Source organism: Varanus komodoensis, unplaced genomic scaffold, assembly GCF_004798865.1.
Source record: "Varanus komodoensis strain SLA01 unplaced genomic scaffold, ASM479886v1 scaffold44_3, whole genome shotgun sequence".
NCBI lineage: Eukaryota > Metazoa > Chordata > Lepidosauria > Squamata > Varanidae > Varanus > Varanus komodoensis.
Window position 1 is genome coordinate 7,120,040 of NW_025336010.1, and position 27,920 is coordinate 7,147,959.

The following is a 27,920-nucleotide window of genomic DNA, read 5'->3' on the forward strand; positions in this document are numbered from 1 at the left end:
GGCCATGGCTTAGCACCGGGAAGCAACTGCTCCTTTCAGTGCGAGCCAAGCAGGACAAGCAGGAAGAAGAAAGGGCTGTGGAAGGACCATAACCGCAGGGATCGTGACTGTGCCTATTTGCATATCCATCCTGTGCAGGGCCTGGCAGGGGGCATCCCCCTCCCATGATACTTCTGCATGTCTGAATTATGGGCAGAAGGATTTCAAGACTGAACAGTCACAGAAGAGCAGAAACCAGTGGAGAACACCTTTGTGTTTACATGATGATGATGTTGAATTATTATTATTATTTTATGTCCACACCTCCCACTTGCCAAAGCTCTCTGGGTGGTTTACAACAACTCATGCAATGCAGTAAAATAAAAAATAGTAGGTTTCTAACATAAAAGATCACTATGGGAGGTGTCCTTAGACTGGAGTCTACACTGTGGGTGTGTAGCTGCGTGTTTGCCTCTATATTCTAAGCTCAAACCTACTTACAGAAATTAGACTGTGTACGTGCTAATCTACTAGGTGCTTATAGCTGTGTGATTTGAACCTTCAGTCTTCACAGTTGCATGCTCCTAATTCAGCTGACTAGTCTCATAAAAGTGCTGTTCTGCGGATTGCACAGCACATAAAAATTACATGGCCACCACCCACAGAACTTACAGACATCGCTTGCAGCACAATCTGATGTGTGTTTACTCAGAAATCAGTTCCACTGAGTTCAGTGGGGCTTACTCCCTTTTAAACGTGCTGCCTATATGGAAAGCATGGGTGGGGCAGGGAGGGGTGCGGGCTGAACCAGGGATGCTGGGGAATAGGGCCATCAAATGGCAAAGGCGAATGTACATTTCTAAAATGTCCATCCTGCCATTTCATCCCTTGGGGACTTTCATGTTTGCTCATGGGCTACGAATATGACTGTCCAAGCACAGTAAGTGACAACCTGGACCAGTAAACCAAAACCCAAGTCAAATTAGACTGGAAAAGTGTCCTTCAACAGCAACGCCCGCAATTCAGGGGAGCAACGTCTGCAATTCCTAGGTGCTATGCTGGCTAGGAATGATGGGAGGTGCAGTACAAGATATTAAGAGGCTGATGGGTTGCCCACCAGCCCTCTAAATTATGCCTGGAAGCAAACAAATGGCAGCCACGGCAGGAAACAGGACAGGCCTTGCCTGCACCTAGGCTCCTTCTCCTGAAAACACTGGATTTGGCACAAAGCACTGCTTCTGGACCGTTGTCTTCGAAAAGCGTGTGCCACATCAGCCATTCCTGCTTGGGGTCATGGCTGACGGTCACTGAGTGGGTGATGGCTTGACCTATTCCTCTGGCTTCAAGAACAGGAAGTCAAACCTGCAAGTGGAGTGGAGGCAAAAGACTTTGGGGTGCATTTGTAGATGATGGGTTTGAAAACTGGAGAACTTAGAACTGAGGAGGAGAAGCAGTTGAAGAAAATAAAAGGGGAGGCCAACAAACCCAGAGGCAGGGAGCTTATGGATGCTGAGTTGTCAGCTGACAGACATACAACTTGGGAAATACAACTGAGGCCTGGTGCCAACTGCAATACATTAAGCTGACTGAAAGACAGCAAGTTGCTTGGCTGCCAGGGCCTGAAGCTACGATTTGGAAAAGGCAGTGATAGGTTTTGTAGAGATTTATTTAGTTGTGGTCAAATCTAATACCTTGTTTTATATAAGCAGGCTAGGTTATATATGTGTGGAGGGGGTGCCTAACTTTGATTTTTGAAGCCAGCATTCATGTTTCTCCTTAACAAATAAGTTTTGAGTGTTGATGCAGACTGTTTTTTGTTCACTTTCTGTTTCTAATTAATTCAAATGCATGTAGCAATTGGATGGAACTGATAAAAACCGAATGCTGCTGTCCAGGCATTCAAAAGTCAGGCTGGATCCAGAAGCACTCCCAAACTTCTGTAGCAATGTCCATCCCAATGCAAATGTGGGCTGAAGCTGCATGCATCAAGCAACCTGTCTGACTGGATTATTCCTGGTGCTAAATCGCCACTCTCTTGCCTATGAAGATTTAGGACTGGCTGGGAATTTTCAAGGGCATCAGCATCTGATGATGGCTTTGTGGGTGGTAGGGAGAGTGGCTTTTGCTGTACCCCTCTCACAAGATGTTAGAGGAAGTCCCAGTGGTGTCTTTCATTCAATACCTTTCTGGGATTTCCCACCACATTATTGTCTGACCAGGAAAAAAAACCCTAAGGAAAAATGCTTGGAATAGCTTTTCCAAAAGACTTTTTGTTGTTTGGGTCCCCACAAAGGAGGTTGTAAATGGAATTGCACGAGAGGGCAACCCATCATGGGCATCAAGCCATGAGTGCATACTCACATACACAACAAATGACGGATCATGGAATTGCACATAACATCTGGCTCTACTGTTAATGTGACATTTCTATAATGTTCTTGAAAAAGCAAGGAATGCTTGCACAGGATACTGTCTAATGGTGATCCCAGCTTGCATTACAGCAAGGAGCAATACCCTGCCGATCATGATCAGGTTATACAAAAGAATGGCATGCTCAGAAGACAACTAATCCCTAAAAGTTTCCCTTAGATATTACCAGGTTTGCTCAGCTGGTGCTTGCATGATTCGGGTGATTAAATAATGAGAAATGTGTGCGTATTTCCCAGGTTTGCTCTGCATCCATATGGAAAGAACATGGGTTCTTACGTTCAGCCGTGAGAGCGGACAGCGCAGAGTGGCACATAGGGTACAACTGCCATAGCAGCGCCTGGTCGTCTTTCCCAGGCCTCGTGATATGAAACTTTATGCGATACATTTCAAGTCAAGAGAGAGTGAAATGTGCAATAAAAGACTATTCTAAAAATTGCTTTGTTTTGTTTTGTTTTTTGCTTTTCTTCTTGTTAATAACAATTTCAGTGGTTACTACAGAGTATCCAACTTCCTTTAGGAAGCATTATCAGACACCTTGATTATTCATTACTCTTTCCACTGTTAGGATTTTTGAATTGGCTACTTTTGCTTTCATATGCTTATTTTGAATGCAGTAATTTTTAAAACCCAAACAAACCCTCAATATAAAACCAATTGAAAAGAAAAGAGATGAAAGATGGGTGGGTGTGTGGAACCTCTACGTTTTACATTAACACACCCAGGAAATAAACATTAAAGTTAGCATGGAAATCAAGCACTGTGCGTCATGCAAGAGACAATGCCTTGGACAGTAGTTGCTTAGCCTTCTCCCAGCCCTGTCTGTGTCCTAAATGCAGGGATGAGCTATCACCTATATATTAAAAGAAATCATGGAAGATTCCTTCAACTGCTGTATGAAGTGACAAAGTTCACAAAGGGTTTTGCCTCCTCCAGGATTTTGAAGGCCTTGGGCAGATTACCCTCAGCTGTCCCCCTCCTTCACTGCCTTGCCACCACCTGTTCTTGCTCCTTCATCTCTTTTTCACCATGGCTGCTCCTTGCTCACTTGATGGGTGGAGAAGAAGGCAAGCTGGGGCAGCTGTCACTGCTCCTTTTCCCCATCACCACTGTCTGGACCAAAGCAAGAGGCAGGGAACAAGGAGGTTGCCATCATGAAAAGAAGGAGCACATCCAGGGACTTTTGTCACTAGGCCCTTGCTGAGGTGTGGGAGCTCCGTACATGTCCATCTGCATCTACCCTTGACAATGCCCCACCTCCCCATCTCAACAAGGCCTAAAATTAATGGGTGCCCTGAGCAGAAAAAAAATATAAGGTCATAAAGAAAAGTACCTGTCATACCATAACTTTATTTTTTTTTCTGTAGCTGGTTCAAAGAATGCCTGCCCAATAAGGATCTAAGCCGTGTATCAACTAAATAGCAGAACAAAATGGGCAACTTCTCCTTGTCAAGGTGCTTCCAGAGGGAGGTCACCTACCCATCCAAAAGACTGCTTTCTGTCTTTTCCTACTTAACAGTTTTTTTGCAGTAAAAGACAGAAGCGGTAGAAGGAAAATGCAGAAGGGTTAGAAATGGAAGGTGAGGCCTGTTGGACTTCCTGTACAGTTCCATGACTGAGGAGTGATGATTGAACAATCACTGATGCCTTACCTGGAAGCACCCTCAGACCCAATGGGATGAAATTCATGATCCCTAAGCTGGCTTGGATAATGAAAAATGTTGAAAATGTGGTTGCGCAGAGAACAAAAGGTACTAAGATTTTGTAATAAAAACATAACCTCCCCTTGGGGGATTTTCTCCAACTGCCATGAAAAATAAAACGCAGACAATAACAGATCAAAGTCAAAGTCTACAGGAGCCACATACTTTGGAGATTGGTCATAATGCTCCTCCCCCAGATCAACACCAGCCAATTTGATTGTGGTTGCTTGAGACTGAGTGCATTGTTCATCCACACTGGGGCATGTCACTGGACTAGATCAAGCTCAAAATATCTTACCGCAAAGACTCAAATGAGACATCAACAGCAGCAAAAGGAGACACAGGTGGAGGGACCCTTTGTTTTGCTAGGATATTTAACACACCCTTCAGACTCTCTGACACTTCTGCCTCCGCCACAGAACACTTAAGAACTGGGGAGGTTTGCCTTCAGCAGTCCTGCATCTCCAGAATTCTGAACTGAACACAGCATCTTTTGCAGCAATTTGCTGGTGGTGCTGGTGGTGGTGGGAGAAAACCTCACTTTCCTCAAAAAGGGACTGGGGGATGACTGGACACAGAAAGGGAGGGCCTGCTCAACCTCTCTCCACCTCCTCTGGGTGATATTGTATAGCCAAGCACCCAACCCATCTGCAGATCTGGCTGGAGTATCTTCCCGGAGTGTGTGTGTGTGAGTGAGAAGGGGGGGGGGGGGTCAATAAGGCCATTGTTTCTGTCTGAGCAGCTGCCATCCAATCTACAGGGCAGGTTACTGACTGGCAGCCAGAGGCAGTGATGCTCTGCGAGCTCTGAAGGGCAATGCACAAAGACTCTTTGGTTGAAGCCTTCTAAAAGACAGGAAGGAATCTTTATGCCTTGTGAGATGGACCTTGTTACAGCCTGAATATTGGAGAGGCCAAAGTGAGCAGCAGAGGTGCATACCAACCCCAGTTCCAGCACTATATAAAGCACCTTTGTCGCTACTGGCATGCCACAGTTAGGTACATTCTGTCCCTTGTCAGTCTGATAGGCACATTTTGTCCCCTCAACCATAGGCTGGCTCGTTCCTTCTCCCCTCCTCTTCAGTCCCCTCCCTCATCTCTTCCCTCGGCCCTCCAGCCAGCTCGATCTTTCCCCCACTTCCTCATGCATCAGCTCTTTCCCTCCATAATGCATTGTGTGTGGTCTGCAAAGGGCAACCTAAAGACACTCAGGCACACATTGGTGACACTGGCATAGGCAATCTGGTGCCCTCCAGATGCCTTGAGCAATAACTCCCATGATTCCAGGCCAAGGCCACTAAAGAGAGTTGCAATCTACAGCATCCTCTTGCCTATCCTGCCCTACAGGATTGGCCCCAGTCATTTTGCTTGTAGAGGTGAAGGACAAAGTGGCACCTCCTCTATTCCATCTACAAAGGCAGATGGGGCAGACTGCTGAGTCCTGCCTCAACCATGGTGACAGGGCTTTGGCCTCCATGGTAGCCAAAGGCAGGAGGCTAGTCCATCCACGCCTCTTCCCTTTTGTATCTGCTGCCCAAAGCAACTGCCTCACTCTGCAGTTAGGCAAAAGCAGCTTGCTTGACACCCTCCCAGACCAGAAACAGAGAAACCAGTTGTACGAACCTGCTGGCAGCCATCACACATGGCTGGTTGCTGCTTGGCCCGGGGGTCTGTGCGACTGGTCGAGTGCCATCTACAACTGAAGCATGACAGGGGACCTGCCTGGCTCTGTCAACAGTGGCTCTTCTCATCCAGCAGAAAGTGCAAGGTGAAGAATGAGATAATTGCTCTTTTTAATCTCATAAAAACAACTCTGGCTTGAGAGGACCCTGGTCAACATGGGAGCTCCCACAGTGCTTTGTGAAGCCTGGGAGACAAAGCCGCCTTCATTTCACAGGTCCTCTTGCAAACACATCTCTGTGGCTGACGCATGCAGGCAACCTCCGCAGCAAAGCCTCCGTGGTTGCCATGCTCCCTAGATCTAGTTCTTTGCCCCCTTTTATCCTTTCCTCCTTGGAAATGTGTTAATTTAAGTCAGTGACAACAAATTTGCCCCAGATGAGTTAGTTATTTCCTCAGAAAGCAGCACATTCATCTGTGTAATCTTAGCTTGGATTTGCAATCACTTTCTGTGCCCAAGTGTTTCCACACGGACAGTATCAAAGGGCATCGTGGGAGCAGGAGCTTGGAATTGTGCAAGGCATCACGCTACAGTGCTCCTCTTCCTGATTGGTTGTCTCCAAGTGGCCTTTCTGCATAAGGTTTACTCAGGGCTGATCAGTAAGAGAGGAGGGGGATCAGGAAGTGGCAATGTATACAACCTATGTGATCGCTTCTTTAAACATGACTGGTTTGTGGAAAGAGGTCAAAGACCAGCCTTCCACTAAAGGGTTAAGTGGCCCATCACATTTTCTCCTGAAAGACAAGGGTTAAACCAATCAACCACCCAACTCAGCACATGCACAGACATGGCATACTTTAGATGCTGACTGCACATGCTCATAGTTGATTCTGAATTCATAACAAGTTCCTAGAACAGCAATGCAAGCTTGCTATAAATCCAATCTTGTATAAATATCCACGCTTGGAGGAATGACTAATCACAAAATTCAGTGGCATCCCTGATTTAAATATACATGTGGTGAAATCCACAAATAGGAAATGCATTTCCTTTTGCTCAGCCCTGTGGCCACAGGCAGATGGCTGGGCACTTTTCTCAGGGAAGGTAGCCATGTGCAGGATTCCCTAGAAGACTGGTTACATGCAGGCGTTAAGATGGGCCATTTAAAATGTATTATTCATCGGTAGGGGAGGGGGGAAAGTCAGATAAATCTACTTGCCCACCATCCCTAGAAGCCAAAAACCCACTCAGTGCTGCATGAAGAACTCAAAGTAACATGGTGAGAACAGGCAGTAAGTGATTGCTGAGCAGCTCTGCGCCCTCTTTCCCATTCAAGGTAGAGGAAAGGGCAACCCAAGGTTCAGTCAAGCATGAGGTGCAAGTACATCCTGCCTGCCTATCCATAACTATCCATCCCACCTTCACCCACTAAGCTGAGAGTGGCAGGAAGGAGCTCCTCAAATGTCTGTGGATCTTTCAATTCCCAACATTCTTGGCTACAGGCCATGGTGGCAGGGACCTCTGGGACTTCAGGTCCCCAACCTAGAAACCCACTTTTCTCCTAATTCTGGGTCTAATGGATTGCACTTTCTCCATTTTCCTACCCTCCCCACCTGCCACCAGTGGTTAACGGGGCAAAGTTAAGGTGAAAGATTATTTTGCAAGAGTATGTCTATTTTCATAGACATGTCTGACCTAAAAATAGGAAGAGAAAATGTCTCTGATTAGATGTAGAAAAATGCTGTAGAAAGTCCCCACAGTATGTTCTCAGATGGCCAGATTGGGTCTTAACATGGATCTGAACAGAATACAAAACTCAAAAATGTGTCAAGAAAGTTACAGAAGCAGGAAGTTCTGAGGGGATAATCTGCATCAACCTTCCCAAAGTGGTGCCTTCCAGATGTGCTGAAATATAGGTTCTATCATCCCCACAATGATGGGAGGCATAATCCAGAATATCTGGAGGGCACCATGTGCCAGAGGTCTGATATATGCATAACTGTCTCCCAGACTTTGACATCTGCACTCTCAAAACGCTGCCCAGAGAGCTTTGACTATTGGGTGGTACAGAAATATAATATATAACCACGTGAAAATGCGAACCACAGACACATGCAAAAAGTGACCAGAGAAAGTAAGTAGCCCAAGGCCAAAATGAGTGCATGGCAGAAAATCCTTAATTGCATACAGCCTAGGATTGCAATCCTTCCATACACTTGCAAGGAGCCCCTGGCTTAGCACTTCTTGTTTGGCGATAGAAATGGAGGGCACAGGCTGCTGACTTGCCCACAACATACAGTCGGCCACATGGAGAGGAAAGGTCAATGGGTGCTAAGCCCCTTGGGGTGTGAGGGAAAGAGGATCTGGTTTTCCACACGAAGAAAGCAGATCCTGCCAAGAAACAGCACAGGAAAGAGTCAAGGGAAGGAGCCAGCTGCCCAGGAGACTGAGTCATCTGGACAGGTGCCAAGCAATCCCATAGCATGTGTTTTGGCCAGTGGATGTGGCATGTCCCTCTTCCACATAGGACCTTCCAATTTCTTTGCCCAGGAGTTGAGTGTCTGATCTTTGCACACTGTGCAAACGTCTGGTTGTGCTGTGACATAGAAACACAGAAACAGAGCGAGTCAGAAGGGGGCTCTCGGGCCATCTAGTCTGACCCCCAGCTCCAGCTGGCTCCGCTCACAACATGTCCACCTGTTGTGACCTGTTTATTCTGGGCATATACACAATTTCCAAAAGAGAAGGAGGAATGACCTTGACAATTGCTTGCACACACAAGGAAAAGGTAATTTTGGGCCTGTGTGTGTGCATGTGTGCACTCAGGTGTTTACTGATTAATTTTAGTTAAGATTTTAGAAGAGTGGTACTCCAAGCTCTTGAGGGAAAACTGCCAGTCCTAAGAATGAGTGATTTCATTATTTATTTTTATAGCTAAAGGAGGGGGGGCAAAGAAAAGTAACATAAAAAAGCAAAAAGATAACTAAGGACCTTACACAAAAATTACATATAGCACTAAGTGCAGGAAATTACACAAAAGGTCAATAATCATTATTACTTACATCAGTTTTATAACCAAAATTTTGACTTAATAATATGAAAATTAAAAAATAAAAATATATTTCAATATTTCTTTATAACTCCATCCTATCTTTTTTCCATTATAAGCTCTGGGCAGTGCACCTGGTTTTCCCACATGATACCCCATCCATGAATTAATGAGCCTCAGAGATGCTTTGCTTCAGCAAGATCGCCACACCTCATACCTCTGGACCATCCTCCTGGGACTGGAATATTTACTAAGCTTAGGAGATAAGAAAAGAACAGACATTCTTCTTTCTCTGGAGATGTGCAGACGGACACCTGCCTTCATGAGACTGATACTCTGGATGCAGGGAGATTTTTTGGGAAACCGACTGCCCTGTCTCAGGGGAATGGAACTACATTCAGCCAATGGGCTGGATTCTGTTTTGGAGACAGTTCTGAAAAGTGGCTGCATTTCAGGGGGGTCGGGGGGAGACCGAAGGCAAATGAAGTGGGACAGAAAATTGAAAACATACCAACATATTTAACTTAAAGCTCTTGATGCCAAAAACAAAGCTTTAGAAGAGGCTTAAGGGTACCCAGGAAGTTGGAGCTAGTGCTGGATACAGAAGCTTGACTTTGTCAAGAACTGCCCATCTTCAGCATGCTAAAGGAACTGCACAGGCTGCCTATTCACTATCAGACCAGGTTTAAGATTTGGTGGTAGTGTGGAAAGCCTGAAGCAACTTGGGGCCAGGTCACCTGAGAGAGCACCTTCTCCCTTACCAAATGTGGTCATCAGATGGGATGCTTATGGTGGTCCTGCATGGACACATGGACCAACTGGAATCCAGCCAGGGAAGAGTAGATTCAGACCACTCCATGCGCTGGCACCATTTTTGTGGCACTTGCTGCCTCTGGAAATCAGGCAGGTGCCAACTTTGTGCATTGTGCAACACCTCTTGAAAGCATCTTTAGGTCAGGAATCCTTCTTCAGGTGACCAGCTGCTGTTTTTATTGATATTCTGCTTTTGAGATTTATTCTTTTTATCCCTTGTCTTTTTATTGTTCAGTATTCCAGAATCTGTTTGGTATATAGATGTTGCAAATAAATAGATACATAACTAAATGATAACCTTTTAATGATAACTTGGAGGGGTGGTGGTGGAACAAATGAGGCCTGACAAAGGAAATGCAGATAGAGCAGACACCATGAAGTCTGGACATTTCTACCTACAGTACTCCAGCAAATCTGTTTGTGTAATTCAGACCTTACTGTGACAATTGGACCCAGAAAAAATGTATTCCCAACCCAAAATACTGCAATGAAATTCTTAAATGATGGATCCTATCCCCAAGGATGAACTTAAAAAGTATAGCAGAATGTAAAGGATCGTGCAAAACACTTCCATCCCCTCTTCTCAAATTTGCCCAAAGATGATTATCCATTTGATCAGTACCTCATGATGTAAAAGGAGTAAACAGCAACTGGGGGCAAATAAGCAAGTAACCAAAGCTGAAGAAATTCTCTTTGCAAAAGTTGTGAGTTATCTAATTGTTTAATTTAACAGCAGATATGAATTGCTGCTAAAGAAATTTCCAAGGGATGTACGGAGGGAGGGCAAGACTCCCTTCCTGGGAATGCTTCCTAGAAGGTGTTTTCCATAAGCACCAATAAACCAGAAGGATTGGCACCCACCACCCAATTGGTTGTGTAGGGAGTTCCAGAGCATGGCACTATGATACTAAAGGCTGCATTCTGCATCCTGATGGGACTGAAACTCTGAAATCTCAGGTACCACCAGCAGGGTATCTCCCAAGTGCCATAATGAAGCCCAACAGGAGGGAATCAGGCAGTCTTTTAAGGATTTTGGCCCTGAGTTTTTGGGGCTTCTAAATGAGGAACTTAACCTTAAAGCTGGCTTGACAACATATAGGTAGCCAACGCAGTTCCTCTTGGATAGCTGTAAAATGCTGGTGATAAGCTGCTGTGGCCACCAACCCGGCTGTGCCATTCTGCACCAACCAACTGCAGCTTCTGGACAAGGGCAGTCCTGTAGACAGTAAATAGCAGTAATGTAATTTTGAGAAGAACAATGCTTGAGTTATCCCTGTCCAGAAATGGCCGCGCCCTGTGCCATGATCTTTCCACAGATGATATGTCTGCTCCTTCAGGAGGAGAAACACCCCAGCCAAGCCAGCAACCAACCCAGTTCCTGGACAAGGGAGCTACACATTCACAAGCCTGGGAGGATTCAGACCCAGCTTAGTGGCTAGCCCAAGGCATGCACAACCATTTCACTAGTAAGAAACTAGTGTTTGTTTGGATAGAAATTTGGGAGTGGTGCAAGAGAGAAGTACGATGACCAGCCAAAAATTGTTCAAACCAGGCAAGTCTTCACCTACTGAATATATTTTTATCTTTTAAAATATCTTTAAAATATCTTTTATTCCAGCATCTCAATTTTAAAACAAAATGCCAAACCTAGCTGTAGAATAGATTGTTTCTTATTGATCTCCAGTAGTCATCTTGGGGCAATGAATGTGCATTCTGTTCCACTCCACCACCCTCTATTTAATCGCTAATTAATTACCAGCTGTTTCCAGAGGTTGGCCATTAAACACTTTCAGGCCTATTTCTGGTTCTGTAACAATAGGTTGTTTTGGAAAACATCACTTTCCTTTTACTGAGTAGCTCCATTTCCCAGACACAAAGATTAGTATCCTTTCAAATTGCTGCTCAATTTTTAGAATTTGAATCTTTCCTCAGATTGACAATATCTTTTAAGAGTTACTCCTAAAATGGGGCATGGGGACATAAAAGCCTGTGCACCCCAAGGAATTTGGGCGTGGACCACTTTAAAGGGCTGATATCTTTCTTGCTTTCCTCTATCCTCTTCATGGCATTTTCATTTTCATTACACTGAGTCTGTAAGCAGAGACTGTATTTTCTTTTAATCCCCCTCTGTACAAAAATGAGAAAAACGGAGATATTTTATTGGCACCTTATAATGGTGCCAATAAAATATCTCACTTTATAATGATTAACGGACTAGAATGGGTAAAGCTATACAGATCACTTAATGATTAATAAAGTTATTGTGATTAACACAAACTAATAGACTACAAGATGTAATTGGTAGACATGGCATTAAACTTTTGAACTTAGAACCCAAAATACGGCTCCGTAATTAGCTAATGCATATTAATGGTGCCTCCTACTATGACTCAGAGGGTTATTAACATGAACATGGGACATATGAGCAGGTGGGGGTAACATACCAAGGAGTAGTATGATGAAGGTGGACAGGAAGAGTGTGAATTCCCAGTATCCCAGCCAATGGGAGAAAGGAGGCAGGGACTTTGCGCGTGAGGTAGGGAATAAAAGGCTGTGTAAACTGCTCCTCCAGTGCACTACCTTTGGGGTGAGTGCCTGGTCTGGCCAGAACATATTAAATTGTTGCTGCTTGGTACTTTGCCTCCCGTATCATCATTGCTTGGATTTCATTCCTTACAATTGACTCCCACCCTACCTCACAGGGTTGTTGTGAGGATAATATAGTGAGGCTAAAATGGAGACGAGCAGAAGCATTATCTAATCCTTCTTAGGTTACTTGTAGGAAAAAAGGTGGGTATCCTCACCATTATCAAAACCAAACCACCTAAAAGTGGAACCAAAGGATATACCATTGGAAATAAAATCTAAGTAATGGCAGCCATATTAAGAAATGTGATTATTAAGCATCCTTGGAGTTTTTATGGAGTCACTGATTCTGAGCCCCATCAATATTAGTCTAGGAGTTGCCCCCATGACAAGTATCAAAGGGAATCAAAGGACATTACATACCATTACCAGTTCTCTCAATGCACTTTTCAAGCACTTGAATCACATTCACATTTTATTTTAGTATAGGTACTGTGTGAAGAGGAGATAGAGTACTAAATCCACTCTTTTGCGATTTGTGTGCTATGGAAAAGAGAACACATAGAGTTCCAGTATTATTGCAGTTCCTGGCCAAAGGATAGAAGATGGCATTCCCTCCTTACCTTGCAGACATGATGGTGGTTACCTGGCAAGATGGAAGTTCCCAGTCTAACATCAAAGCAACTTCATGAAATTTCAGCTGAGAGTAGAGCATGAACCCATCTTCAAGTCAATGCTCAGCACTGTTTCAAAAACTTTCTCTCCCACTCACACCAGCATTCTTTAAAGTAGGAATACAGATTGGACTTAATTGTTTACTGTGCAGAACTTTTCTGAATTATTCTGGAAAACAGTGGTGGGATTTGTGCCTATCAATACAATCCCTAATCAGCCTTGCTAGATTTTGCTCCAGGAAGGAATTAAGCATGGAAAAGCTGATAAAATATGAATATACCACCCAACTTGTTTTGTATACATTAGTTTAGTTTTACTCTGCTTGCTTTTGTATTCTGATATGTTTGTTACTACAGTGTATTTATATGGTTGTGTAAAGTGCTTAATTTACACTTTTATAAACCAAGCTAGAGTGCTTTGAATTAAGCAATATTTTAAACAAAATAACTCTACTTTTTTAGTTTAGGAATGAAAATGAGATAGGATGTTTCCTTAGGAATAAAAATCTGGTTTACAAGGCAAACAAATGAAGGACAATGTTGAAGAAGACAATTTATTTTTAAAACATCCGAAGTTGGATAGTTGATAGGATCAGGTTTCCAAAACTGACAAGCCTTCTTTTAAATATAGAAATATACCACAAAGACAAATTATGGAGTGGGGGAGGACAGAATGGATGTGTTAGTTGCTTATTTGCATGTATGTCAAGTCATACTTCCTGGAGCAATTTTGGGTGCTTTCCAACAGAGGCCTCCTCATGCTGTTAGGCATTGTTAAGCTGGAAGAAGAGGCAGGAAGGTACAGGAAAGTCCCACGTAGAAGATAACATTGTCTGGATGGCCCCCCTCCCCACGAATGAGTCAGGGTTATGACACCATAAAAATCTGGTGCAGAAGCTTCCTTCCGTTCTGATCCTGCCACAGAGGCCCCTCTTTGTGGCTGAAAGTAATCCCATATACTTTGCTATGTCTGAATATTGACATCCCTGGAGATCTTGCTCCTTTCTGCACTTCTACCAGGTCTCTTGCACCAGCAAGAATCACTAGTACATTTCTTAACACAGACCCTGGAAATGAGCAGAAACACTCATTTGTGGGGTAGAACGAGATAGCAGAGCTCCCTTCTGAGGGAGAAAAGATTTGGATTGGGTCTCTGCAGCCCATTCCTAGGCCTCCTCCCAGGCCACTAGCCTCCAAAGATGCTGTTTGCAGGAATAAAGTTGCAGGAAAGGGAGCAACAAAGATTTGCCAGGCCTAGGTGCATACAAGCCTTGAGTGAGCCCCAGTGCCCACAGCCCTGGTATTCCACAGCTGTGATCCTCTTTCCCCATACACCACTGCCTGCTCCTCACCAGGCACCCCATTCCCCCCCCCCCCCCCACTTTCCCAGGCAAAGTGCACCATTTCAGTTTCTTTTTCTTCCTAGCTCTGAGTCCAGCAGGTGCTGCAGCCAAGGCTCCATCCGTGGCCTCCCATTTCCCTTTCCCTCAACGTCTAGAGGAAAAGGAGGTGCAGGTATGGCTGGAGCCTCACTAACCAGTCTACTTCAAAAAAGGGATGTTGTGCAGCAACAGGCACCCAGCCTGGCAAGCTGCTGCCCTCACTGGCTAATGCCTCCGCCTATGTTTCCTGTCACCACCCCTGGCATCTGCCTTTGACAGTTTGGGGGCAGGCCCAGGCTGCAGAGCCCTGCTCTCCCCCAGCCCCTACCCCACAGCAGCCCCAGCAGCCTCCCTGGTTGCACAAACATCCATCTCTGCTGCGTGGACCAGCACCAGAGCACTGAAGCACATGGTTTGAATTAAGCAGCCAGCTCCTTCCCAGGAGGGTGCTAGTCAGCTCTACTGCAGGGGTGTCTTAATTCAGTCTTGAACATCCATTTCTCTGTGTGTATGTATTGTAAAATGGAGTTAGAACACGCGACCTCAAAATGCAGTGTATGAAGACGTATTCTCCACCACCCTGAGCATTTGTGGATTGTCTACAAATAAGATGTATCTCGGCCTCATGCTATTTTATTCAATACTAATTGCATACAACTCAGTAGGCTTGCAGGATGCTTGCTGAAATGTTTAGCTACTGCTAATTATAAAACTCCCAGCTTGCATATCAGCAGGCCTAAAATTATCTTATTACATTGTATCTTCCTAGTTTTTTAATTGCTCTAAGTAAATAGGAGAGTTGGTCAGTATTAAGATACTTGGCTCAGATTCTCCCGCAACACACACAATAGAATAGCACAACATTTTATTCCCTACAATTGACTGCAATGGCTTTTGATTTATGAGATAGGTATTCTCTTACAAGAATGTAACTAAGCACTTGACAAATTTGTCACTCTCTGAAAATAAAGGGGGCACTAAAGGAAGCCAGCAGCACTGTTTTCTGATTTTTTGCAAGCTCAAGTGTGGAATATGCTATCAAGGACACACTTGTTCTTGAGACAAATCTTTCAGTCGCCTATGTGAAAGAACAACCCTTCACTGCACTGTCAATTTTCATTGGACATGTTTTGGCTTTACAAACCCCAGAGGTATTGAAGATTAAATCTCTGAACATAGTAAGTGTATTGTCAATTGTGCAACCCTAGAAGCCAACCACTCTTTGCCTTGTCTGATAAAGCAGAAACGACTCTGTACTCTGTTAGCAGCAAGCATTTACAATAAGGCTGTTTAATCAACCACAGCTGCTGTGCCCATGGAGCTCCCTCCCTCTCATCTTCATCAGGCACACCATGTAACATCCAAGCTTGACTGCTGGGATACACACTACATAGGGCTACACTTGGAGACTGTCTGGCAGCTTCAACCAGCACAGAATGCCTCAAGATGAGAAGTAGAAATAGGAAAGTGCTACATCAGCAGCTGCAGTGGCTCTTTCAGACCCACACCAAGGTGCTGGTTTTTGACCTGCAGGCTGGAACATGCACTTCACGGGCAGTTTTCTTCTGAACCTGATCAATAAGGGAGGCAGCCCCTAGCTGGAGAGTGGAGGATGATTTCCATTGTTGCTGTGAAGCTGTGGCATGAGCAGCCCAAGTAGGTTCAAGCTGCACATTTTCAAAGTCACATCGCTGGTTACTGGGAATCCGTGGTGCTTCTATACCAATCCTGTTCAATCTTTTAATCAATGACCTGAAAGAGCGGGTGACCACTCTGCTGATCAAATTCACAGATGATACTAAAATGGGGGCAGTGGCCGCAACTGAGGTGCAGGTGCTCTGGGTCCAGAAGGATCTGGACAGACTATGGAAGTGGGCAGGGGACAACAGGATGACATTCAATGCGGCTAAGGATCTTGCACTTGGGGCAAAGGAATGGGTGACATAAATATGGGCTAGGGGACAAGTGGCTGAAGCAGCACTTGTGAAAGGGATCCCAGGGTGCTGGTTGACTGCAGGCTAAACATGAGTCAGCAGTGTGATGTGGTGGTCAAGAGGGCAAATGCCACCCTTGGTTGCATAGCCAGAAGTGTGCCCTCTAGATCGAGAAGGGCATTACTACCACTCTATACGACTCTGGTGCGCCCACAACTGGAGTATTGTGCTCAGTTTTGGGCCCCTCATTACAGAAAGGATATAGCCAGGTTAGAGTCAGTGCACAGGGATGGTGGCTGGATTGTAGGGAAAGCCATATGAAGTTAGACTGAGGGAATTGGGTCTTTTCAGCCTGGAAGAAACTCTGAGGGGGGTCTATTGGTGACATATAGATACATGAGGGGGTGTCACAGAGAGGTGGGTAGAGACCTGTTTTCCCCTGCAGAGGAGGGCAGGACATGTTCCAATGGAGCAAAGCTCAGAGAGCCAAGGTTCAATTTGGATGCCAGGCAGTACTTCCTGACAGTTAGGATCCCTAGAGTATGGAATGGGCTTCCACGGGAGATGGTTGAAGCACCATCAGTGAGGATGTTCAAGAATAGGCTAGACATGCACACGGTAGGCACATCAAGAGCAGAGCCGGCTGGAGCCAAGAGTCAGACAAGATGGCCCGGGAGGCCCTTTCTGACTCGGTCTGTTTCTATGTTTCTTTAATTATTTCAGTTTTCCAAATCCAGTAATGATTTTTGGTGACTTGCCTGGTGGAGCTTTTTGAATAACAGCAAAATGCAACATACATCCAAATTCCCAGTAAGGATATACCATAACAGCTCGCTTGCTCGTGTGCTCTGTCTCTGTCTTTCCCTCCCTCTCCCTCTCTCTCACACACAGAGGAGTATTGAGAAATATTAGCGAAAGAACCCAAGCAATTCCACATGTGGATCATTGAATGCAAAATCAGATTTAGAACGAGGAGATCTGGAGTGAAATCCTGGTTCAGCCATAGACTTACTCTATAGCTCATTCTTGGTCTCAACTCCCCACATATAAAATGGAAACACTAATTATCTATTTATTTATAAAATATATTAGGTCACCTTTCCAATAAAAAGTGCCCAAGGCACCATACAAAAAATAACCTACCTCACAGGATTACTGTATAGACAAATTAGAAGGTTTTAAAGCCCTTTACACAATTATTTGAATTATTACAAATAGTAACAAACAGAATCCTTTATCAACATACAAATAATCATATGAAAGACAACACTATTAAAGCAATGTATATACATTTATGGCTTTATACAAACAATTATTTTATGTTTGGAAAACATCAGGCACTTTTCCACAAATATGCAAACGATAGTCTGAAGTGTACAGCAGTAAAACCACCGTGTTCTAACAATTCACAAGTTAACATGTAAATTATCTGCATGCCAATAGTTCTGCTTAGACAGAAGGGGAGGCACGAAAAGAGGGAGATGTCCATTGTAAAGGACTGGTTTTAATGCAGATATATATATATATATATATATATATATATATATATATATATATATAGAGCTTGCATGAACCACAGCATTACTTTTAGTAATTAAATACAAAAGTTACCCTATTTAAAAATTAGTTATAAATTAACAAGCCTGAAAATTCCATAATGTCAACTTAAAATCTTCAAAGTAAAATCAAATAGCAACACCGATCCAATCCCATTGAACAAGTTCAAACTTTAAGGCTGCAATCCTAAAACATACTTACTCAGGAGTAAGCCCCACTGACTACAGTAGGAATTACTTCCGAGCAAACATGCCCTGAATTGCATTGTAAGACTGATAAAAAACTGGTCCGCCTTAATAACCTTTTCTTCTCTTCTTCAGGGATGTTGAGTTGTCAGCATTCCACAGTATAATAGCTTACCATTTTATGCAACTTGTCAGTTTATCAAAGAAGAGGTCCCTTTAATGCAACTATTAATAAACATACAGTAGAAACAATACACTAAGTTGGAACAGATATTGTATAATATGCTTCTCAGAGACTGGGGGTGGGGGGAGCCAAAAACAAAACATTCTACATACAGCCATTATTTACATTTTTTAAACTGAAGTACTACAAAAATTAAGGTCTGTGTAAAAGCATATTTTGTCAACTGTCATGAAATGTTTGCTTCATCGTACTTGTTTTATTACATGCTAGGCCCTCTTTCCCTTAAGAATGCTACTGAGCACCAGGCCCAGGTAACAGAAGTTGTCAGTGTTCAAAGAGGGGTGGGTTTCTTCACAGCTGGGCAGATGGTACCAATTTCCTATTTGTTGGGAGCTTTTGTGTCTATTTTTTCAATGCAGGGGAGCAGTTAAAAATGGTTCCTAGGATTACATGGCAGCCACCTCAAAACTCTCTCTGCGTATCTACTATATTCTGCCACTACTGATATTCTAAGAGTACGTAAACTACACCTGGACACTGGCATGTACACTAAGAGCAAAACTGAGCAAAGCAACATTAAGCCACACCTTGTTAACCCCAAAAGCCACACACACCGCTTTTCTCTAGTTTCCTTATCCCAGTGCCACCCCAACCCAGGTACTTTGTATTTTCAGTGGTGGAGTGAGGGAAGCCAAGCAAGTTGGGAGAGAGGAGGAGGCAGAGAGGCACAGGACAGAAAACATGAGCTGCCTGGCCAAAAACAGGTTGGTTCTGACTGCCTACCCAGGAATGCATCCAAGCCCAGAAGTGGGAACCTCTTTCACCCTAACCTCTTTCAGATAAGCTCTCAGGGAACACATTCCCTGTGGTTGGGGTCACAGGCAGAAGAGAGAGGGCCCAGCATTTTTCAAAAAGTTCAAATAGTAACTTAAAGCTCTGACTGACTGAAAATAGGCCAGAGGAGAAGCACTTCAAGCTTGCAGAATGGGGAGAAAAGTCATGCAAAAGCAGAGAAGCCACTCCATGGCTGGCTGGCTGGCTGGCAAAGGGGCATGGCTGTCTCAGGAGTCCAGTGGGCCACAATGAACTGAAGGAGTCCCTGGGCATGAGGCCCTGCATGGCTGTCCTAACTTAACCTCCATTAAAACCATCCCTGTGGATGTCACCAATGCCCTCTTAAACATCTAAGCAGGAAGATCCCACAGCTTCTCTAGCAATCATGGCATTGTCCAGGTATTCTTGTACTTAACAATTACATTTTATACTTGGGTTTTGCAGGTGGGGACAGCAGTAAAGATGAATGATATCCAATGAATAGTTTGCTAAGAAGTTATCAAAATTATAGCTTGCAGCTGCAATATTATACTTAGTTGTTTGCTTACACATTGTATGCTTGCTGTTATCAGCTATTTCAAAGAGAGTACAAAACTGAGGTTCTTCTTCAAAATGTAAGAATTAGGTCACTAAACACTGACTAACGCTACTGTTATTTATATAATTAAGCTACACAGCTTGTGATTTAGGTTTATTCCTGATAGATATGTTCTTATGCCACAACATATGTTCTAGCTCTCTAGATGTTTTTAAAATAGAAGACATTTTTAAAAAGGAAATTGGAAACCCTATACCTCAGAACAAGGGAAACACAGCAGATTACTAATGAGAATAGCATGAAGCCGAGAATTTCCTGTCCCTGGGCTAACAAACTTTATGAAATGTTCATATGAATAAATACAAATATCAATGTTTGTACATATCATTAAACAATGCTTAACACTTCAGAGTCATCAGTGTCAATATAGTAATAAAAGTTATCTATATGTATACATCTGCAGATCATCCTCATGCCAGGAAAAAAAACACAAAAAATTTACATTGAAAAGCCTCTTTAGAAATCTTACAGAGTGCTAATATAAATGCTCTCCCCTTAATTTTGTTAAAATACTGTATACAAAATGTTATGAATGTTGTTAGCTATCTTGCATTCTGCAAATATTTAAGGAGCTTGTATAACAAAGTAGATAAGAAAAATAGCTATACGCCTATTATAAAATTTAACATGATCAATAAAAACAATCCATCCATTTATCCACCTAGAAGTTGGTCCCTACAGTAAATCTACTATATGATCAAAAACAAAGATGGCAATGCTTTCAAACTGCTTTCTGATATGGAAGTCTAAATGGCCAAAAACTTTGGTTTTCAATGATGTTCTCATACAAAATGTACAGCAACTATAATACGTTTAAGGCAGTTAATCCAGCTGTCCATAGTTCTCTATGAGTTCAGCAGATCAAAATATAAAGGGGATAAAAATGAAGGTTTAAAGCTACCACATTATTAAAAATCTTAACCTTTTCTTGAATCTTAATATATTCCTAAAGAAACCATTTTACTTCTATGCCTTTTACTGCACACAGACAATTCACAACATGATGCACAAATATTTTCCGCTTTTCTAGGACACTGTGGTGAGGTTGGCACTTCCAAATAAAGACACTTCTAATGGTACATTCCTTACCTACAGCAGCAAATAACCTGCAAGTATCTGGCAAACTTAATGTACAGGAAAAATCTGCAGCCAAGTTTGACAAGAGGAAAAACCCCATTACAGAAGAAAATGCAAAAAGGCTGAAGGACATCTTTGGACTCCCTTGCTCAGTTCTTGCAGTCAGAGATGTTTGAAGTACTTTAAACTGTAGCCTAGGATAACAGAAAGAAAACATACTGTGATAGAAAGCAAATACAATATTCAAGAGTGCAAGACAGATGTTCTGCATACACTGGTGTCCAAATACCCAAGAGAGCCAAGAAAGAAATATTTCATCTCTTGAGGAAGCACATCAATGTTTAGCAATGCAAGACAACTAAAAAATAATATTGGCAAATCCATATTGAATGAAATCAAATCTTGAATTTGCAAGATTTCTGTGTTTTCCAGGAACCAGCCAGAGAAGCCCATTTCTAGTTTACCAAATGTCTACAATCACAGCGATTGCAAACTTTGCCCATGCACATCTCAGATTTGAGTATTCTTTAATTAGCAAACCCCTCTTCAAGCCAAGCGACATTTCACATGTTATACTGTGATACAAAAAATACATTTATGAAACAATAGTCATGATGGCTTGAATCTAACAACATTTGCAATCTGTCATTGAGAATGAAGAGGCAGTTCATACCTCAGAATCATTCATGTAGATTACACTTTCTGTACTTTCTCAGGAAATGTTAAGGGTAAAAAATTAAGGTGACTCATGTGACACATTGTTATCTGATGACTATTTGATGACCTTTGACAATCTGCCTTCTTTGGCATAGACAAGTCTCAACCATTGCAGCCTATGTACTGAACATTTTCGAAAGGTAAGCTTTGATGCAAGATGTCAAACACGGAAGATTTGCAATATAAACAGTTGCATACACAAACCATTCCATCTAATTTGTTAATTTTAAAAGGTAGAGAGTGAACAGCAAGTCATGGTAATCATTGTGTTATCAAAATATTATAATGCCAAGGTCTCATACATGGATCAGAAGTAAGTCCAGCTGAATTTAATGGGACTTACTCCCAGGTTAATATGTGCAGGCTAAATATTTCTTCTTGAAGCTACTACTAAAATGCCATCCACAGGCCAGCATTTTTCTTCTCTTAATTTTACTTCAAAATATGTCCCATTATTTTAAGAATGTTATCCCATCTTCCAGCAGCAATAATAATATGAATAATATAATAAGGCAAAGTGTGAGTCCAAACTTCCCCTTGCAGGACTTGCCCCTAATAATACAAACTAGGTAATGGCATTTCCTTGCCATCTTTGGTATCCACTGCCTTTTTGCCCAATTTCCCTTTAACATTGCTAATGATCTGGCTCTGGCAGGCACTTTGGTGTCTAAAAGCTTCTCAATAGAGAAGGTCCTCTAAATGCAATTTCTCCCCTTAGTGTTGCATTATGCTGGAAGAAGCCATACCTGCTGGATCTTATTCTGCCACACAATTAATTGCTACAGATTTTAAGAGGAGGAACTGATTACATAAGTAATAAAACATGGGAAACTAACCTTCCAGTCTTATCCTGACACCCAGCTGTGTGTTGTTGTCTTAACACCATGAGACAAACTTTGGTTAGGCAACACACTGTCAAAGTTAAAATCTAATGTCTCCCCATCCATGAGCTCACTATGAATTATTGACTCCATATCACAGTCCAATCGTTCAATAGGCATATCGTCTAAGTCACTGGGGAGCTTTTCGTGATGCAAAGAGAAAATCCCCACTCTTCCATAACCATTGCAGCTGTTCACAGTGGTGTAAGGGTTCGTGTTGCTCATCTGCACCGGGTGGCTCATAGGCACTTGCACTGAGGTTTTTGCTGTGGACGAACGATTTAAACCTGAAGCATGAGACAAAGTGCTAAGTGTGAGAGACAAGGTATGGCTGTTAACTGCTGAGGCTGGCTGGACGTGTCCTTGATGTGGGTGGGGACTAGGGGCAATTATTTTGCTATGAGACTGCTGGTTGCCAAATGGAGATATTGCAGAGTTAGTAGCCAGTAATACATTCTGCCCCAGCCCTCCGCCACCAGGCTGGGAAACATGAGTATCTACAGCGGCCAAGATATCATTGTGCGGAGGTGAATCAGAAGTAAGCAGCTCCTTGAGAAGTCCTACATGGCAGTTATATTGGCTAATGCTTCCATAGCTCGATTTACTGTCTTGAATAGTTTGCATGGGTATCTGAGACAAGGAGCTCATGCTGGTCTGGACATAACTGTATTTCCTGTAGTCTGCATTTGATGAACCTATACTTGTGTTGGATGGAGTATATGAGTAACAGGGAGATTGCTGCATCATGGTAGTGGGCGGAGACTGAGTTGATCCAGGCAAGGATGTGTTAGGCGATAAAAGATTTAGGTTATCCAACAGGTTTTCCATATTTTCTGAACTGCTCATCTCAGAAAGGCTGGGCAGAGTTGAAGCCATTTTGGTGGTTGACGGAGGGTAGACCATGGAGTGCACATCCCCTTCCCCGAGATCATCTTGTTCTGACAGGATTGTACTAGCATTAGAACTGGCCCTCGGTCTAAAGGTACTCCAATTGTTATCAAAGTCATCATTACTGTGAGAGTTGGGGCTTGCAGGCCATTTTGGGAACTGGGCACCTGGACTATCACCATTTCCATCTTGACCCGCCTGAAGAGCCGCTTTTTTCTTTGCAGCTCTTCCTCTGCTTTTGGCAAACTTGCTGCTGTTGTCCATGGATGCAGCCCTTCTCCTGGGAGACTTGCCACTTTTGCCTCCTTCTGGGTTGAGCATCCACCAAGAACTTTTTCCTGTTCCTTCATTTTGTACTCTGATAAACTTGCTGTGCAATGAGAGGTTGTGACGGATTGAATTCTGAAAAGAAAAAAAAAAAACAAGGAGTAAGAAAAATACTGAACTGCTCTTTCCCAGATCTTTATATTACAGATATGCATGATAGCTACAGCAAGAATCTAATTTCCCAAAGCAATATTTCACCCATTCCCATAAACTAGTTTTTTATCCTAAGCAGAGAAGACATTCCATCAAATGCATCATTGCTATCAAAGAAATCTCATTTCCCAATGCAATATTTCACCCACTTTTATATCATTGAGACAATGAGCTGCTGGAATTAAGTTGGAAGAGATTCCTACTCTTTTAAAAAATGCTATTAATTTGAGAACTACTCAAATTCAAGTTTAGACAAGAACAATCTGAATACTGGGAATCTGCTAGCCCAGTTCTTCAAATAAATGGCTGTGCAGTTGTCTTGCTTTTCAGTTGCACTCTTCTATAATATTATTCTGACAGAGTAATTAAATGTATAAGGGTTACTTCCCATTTCCCACTTGCTGGCTGCTTCTAAAAGCTATGAGAGATGTGCTTTGAATTGAGAGCTCTCCAGTGCCATACCAAATAATCTGTTGTTTGTGAATGTGCACTGTTTTCCCTCTGTTATATAATAAATGTACAGACTTCATGGTTTCTCTCCTTTATTATTAGTTTGTTGGGTTTTCAGCTTCTCAGTACACTAAGTTCATTGTTCTTTCTTAATTATATGGCTGGTGCGCTTTCTTCAAGATCCATGAGGCACAGAAAAAGGGATGTCCTGAGCCCAAACTAGTAAGTGCTTTCAGAGTGAAAAGCAGGGCTTTTTTTTTGTCATAGAACGCACCGGAACAGCATTCTGGCACTTTTGACGGATTTTTCCAACTGATTTTGAATCGCCCTGTCAGGGATAGGTCAGCGGCAAAAATCATTAAAATAGTGCATGTGGGCTGCTTGTGTGTCCGCGCTGATCGTGAGGGCGCTGCTCAGCTTGGGATGCTGCTTGGCTTGGGATTGGTCGTGTGGTCGCGTGCTGAGTGCTTACTGCCAGTGGCGACCCTTATGTTTATGTGTATGTAGAGTGACTGGTTACGTGCAAAAGGTAAATAATTATTTTTTAAAAAGTTGGTGAACTGAAAATCTTTAATTTTTAGTGTATAAGTGTGACCCCAAATTTAAAAATGAAAAAAATTACTAATTACTTCTCAACCAGCGGTCCTGCTAATAAAAGATTACCCTAAAAAAACCCTAAATAAAAGATTAACAAGATATGAATTCTGGCACTTTTTTTTTTTAATACAAAAAAAGCACTGGTGAAAAGAAACACTTGTGTCGTGCTCCAAACAGCTTAAGTTGTCAAGTGCTCATGTTCCATCAATTTGCTCCTCATGTCCCATTATGGCTCAAGGAGGGCAGTATCCAACACTGCCTACGTGCTACTGGGACTCACCACTAGTATGACACGGAGGGAGCAGATGTTTGAAGCAACCGGAAATGAATTAATTTGTTTTTCCAGTTGCTTTAGGAGGTGCTACTTTCCTGGTGGGCTAGCAGTTAATCCTGCCCAGCCAGAATACAGGAGGCTGCCCACTGTGTGTGTACTAAAGGGCTATACAAACCCCTGTATACTGTTGTGGCCCTACAGTGTCTCTCAGAGCATCTGGTAAACTAGTCCCATGTTGTGATGTCTAATTAAGTTTTCCTTTCTCACTAGTTCACATGGGCTACATCTTTTGACATGTATATTTATAGTCATTCAGCAGGTGTATCTAAGCATTAAAACATTTTGATTTGCCAACTACTTCTTAGATAAAGTGCTATTCAATTGGAATGGTGTGTCTAGATCTTCTGTTTTGCTAGTATAATGGAAAGTATTTTTTTCCTTTACTTCTATTGTCTGCCTTAAAGGAGATCTATGAGTTTCAAACCATGCTAGAAACAAACCTAGCTAACTGCTAATTTTTCTATTTCCCAAGAGAACTCCACTGGTTCATTGCTGCAGCACAGGTCTATGATCTTAACACAATTAAGCTGGAATCTCCTCCATACCCATCTCAAAAGCACAACAAGCCCTCGTTCAGGGGAAAAAACCTTTCATTATATTCTTTACAACATTTACTCTGAAGCAGAGTTCTGCACAACTTCAAAGCATGGAATTTTTTTTTGTTCCAAACAAGTTGAATTATTTTGCTAACTCTGTAAATTCTACTGAGGATACTTCCAGATGAAGAGCTCCAAGTGCCACCAATCAATAAGTATCATGCGGCTATTCTCTGTTATCTGACTTAACCTATTTTTTTTCCTGAGATGTAAAATGATCGAGGAAAGAGCAAGGAAAGATAAGAGGGCTACAAATGGAAGATAACCTTATTTGATCTCTTCATAAAATTCTATGGATGAGGAAATATGATTGCACAATAAAAGCCTTGTCTGAAAGCACTCTTAAGTCACTGGTGCCACTTCTGCAGACGGAACTTCATGCTATAGACCTCCCTGGTTTGACACTTGGTGCTTCCAGACAGTCCTAGCACCAACAATCTGAAGGCATTGTGCACTGGTTTGTCTTTTCTTACCGAGCAGATTTTCCACAGTATGAAAAAAGAGGGGAAAAGCAGTGAGTAAACACAAGAGAGCTGTGAGTGGAAGGTGATGGACTCCTGTGAATTCCCATGAATGAGGCTGGATGATGGTGTGATGAAAGCCTCATCTTTTGTGCCCAAACTGCAAAACAAATAGGTGACAGTTCAACCAGGATGAGGATCTGTATCACCTACCTCACAACTACCTTGTGAAGTAGGTTGGGCTGAGAGTAAGCCCAAACTCACCCAGTGAACTTCATTGCTGAATGGGGGCTAGAACCCGGATCTCCTGAGTCCCTGGCCCAAATCTAATCACCACACCACACAGGTTTTCAAGAATGGTGTGTCCATTGGGTGGGTGGGGGGAATGGATGGTCTACTTCTCATGCCAAATGAAAGACACTAGGGAGTGGAGTGAAATCTGACCCTTTCCTCCCTTACAACAGTGGGCTCTCAGACTCACTTCTGATACTGGCTGCTTACTCAAAATAAAGGCCAGTAATATTCTATCCTCATCCAAAGGAAAAAAAACAACCCTAAAAAAATCATAAAAACCCTTCTGTAACAGACACTGATTAAAAATACATACATAATACTGGTTTTAAATGTTTTGTCAACATCATATATACTACCTTACCACAGCCATAAGGTTTAGTATTTATGATGGAAACAAGTGTTACCTTGTGCATACATATGTCTGTATAGAACTTTCCATCCATCCACACATGGAAGTGTTTAGTATTTTACAGAAGCTACAGACTTCCTTAGTCATCAGAAAGTTACAATCTAGTATTCTTGTACTAAGGACATTCAAGGTCACTCTTGGAGAAGCTAAGCCATCTCCAAATTCTGCCAACAACAACAAAAGTTCCAAACAGGAAAAGGTTTGCAGCAGAGTGCTGGTTACATAAATTCCTGTTTTTCACACAGCCAGGGGGAGATTAAAGAAATGATGATTTACTACCTTGGAAAAAAGTGTGGAAGAGGAGTAAACATTGCAAAAATATGTAGCATAGTTAATGATGTTGTGTCTACAAAGTTTTGCCCAATGCAGACATGACTCGATAATAGAATAAATTGAGTGCGGAACTTGGCAGGTGGGCAAGCAAAGTGCAATGACAGGCTCTGGAAGCCATCTCTCACTGTAGGTGGCTATATGCTTAGAAAGAGCTTTCAACAACGAAAATGCTAGATTCTCACACTTATTCTTCAAATTAAAAATAGTTTCTCTTCAGCATATAAGCCAAGTTCTGATTTCTGAACAGGGGTTCACTGCTCTGTCTTCCTGTTTGTACATTTTCCCTTAGGTAGGCCTCCAAACCCATTTATAGTAGTTCCACAGGTAGGAACAGGGCTAGGGATGTAGGGCAAGGGAAACATGGTATCCTGGCCCCTTCTCTCCCCCGCCCAATTATCTGAACCTCTCTGAGGTCCACTGAAGCTGTTTCTGAGAGCTCGGAAAGCAGCCAGAGAATATCTTCCTGTAGCATCCACGAGGAAGCAGATGGAGGTATTCTGGAATCCCCTTTCTGATGCTGTAGCAGTGTCTATACAAGGAGGACGGTAAGAAATCCTATGTCCCTGGGTCACTTTCCCAAGATCACAGGATTGCACTCCTTGCCTCTATTCTTCACAAACATCAGCCTTACACACACTCAAATTAATAATCATCTTACACACACTCAAATTAATAATTTCTATAATGCCCAACAACCAATCCTCTCAAGATGGATGCCCAACAGCTATAATGCCCAACAGCCAATCCTCTCAAGCCTTACACACACTCAAATTAATAATTTCTATAATGCCCAACAGCCAATCCTCTCAAGATGGTAACAGCAGATAATGTGAAATAAAATACATAGAAACACAGAAACAGAGCAAGCCAGAAGGGGC

General features: G+C 42.7%; 1 protein-coding gene across 2 annotated transcripts in view; it reads right to left on the bottom strand.

Moving 5' to 3' along the window:
- FOXO1 (forkhead box O1) overlaps positions 1-27,920 on the bottom strand; it is a 91,369-nt gene that overhangs the window by 23,335 nt on the left and 40,114 nt on the right. The window contains exons 2-3 of one of the 2 annotated variants that reach the window (XR_006416087.1): positions 22,156-23,490; positions 20,615-20,796 (exon numbers count right to left, since the gene is read on the bottom strand). Coding sequence is in view for 1 of the 2 variants with exons in the window: in XM_044444244.1 (XP_044300179.1) it covers positions 22,165-23,490 (1,326 nt within the window). In the remaining variant the exon portion in view is untranslated. Of the gene's footprint in view, positions 1-17,223; positions 20,797-22,155; positions 23,491-27,920 lie in introns of those variants that run through there. The other variant, XM_044444244.1, reaches the window with a different exon arrangement.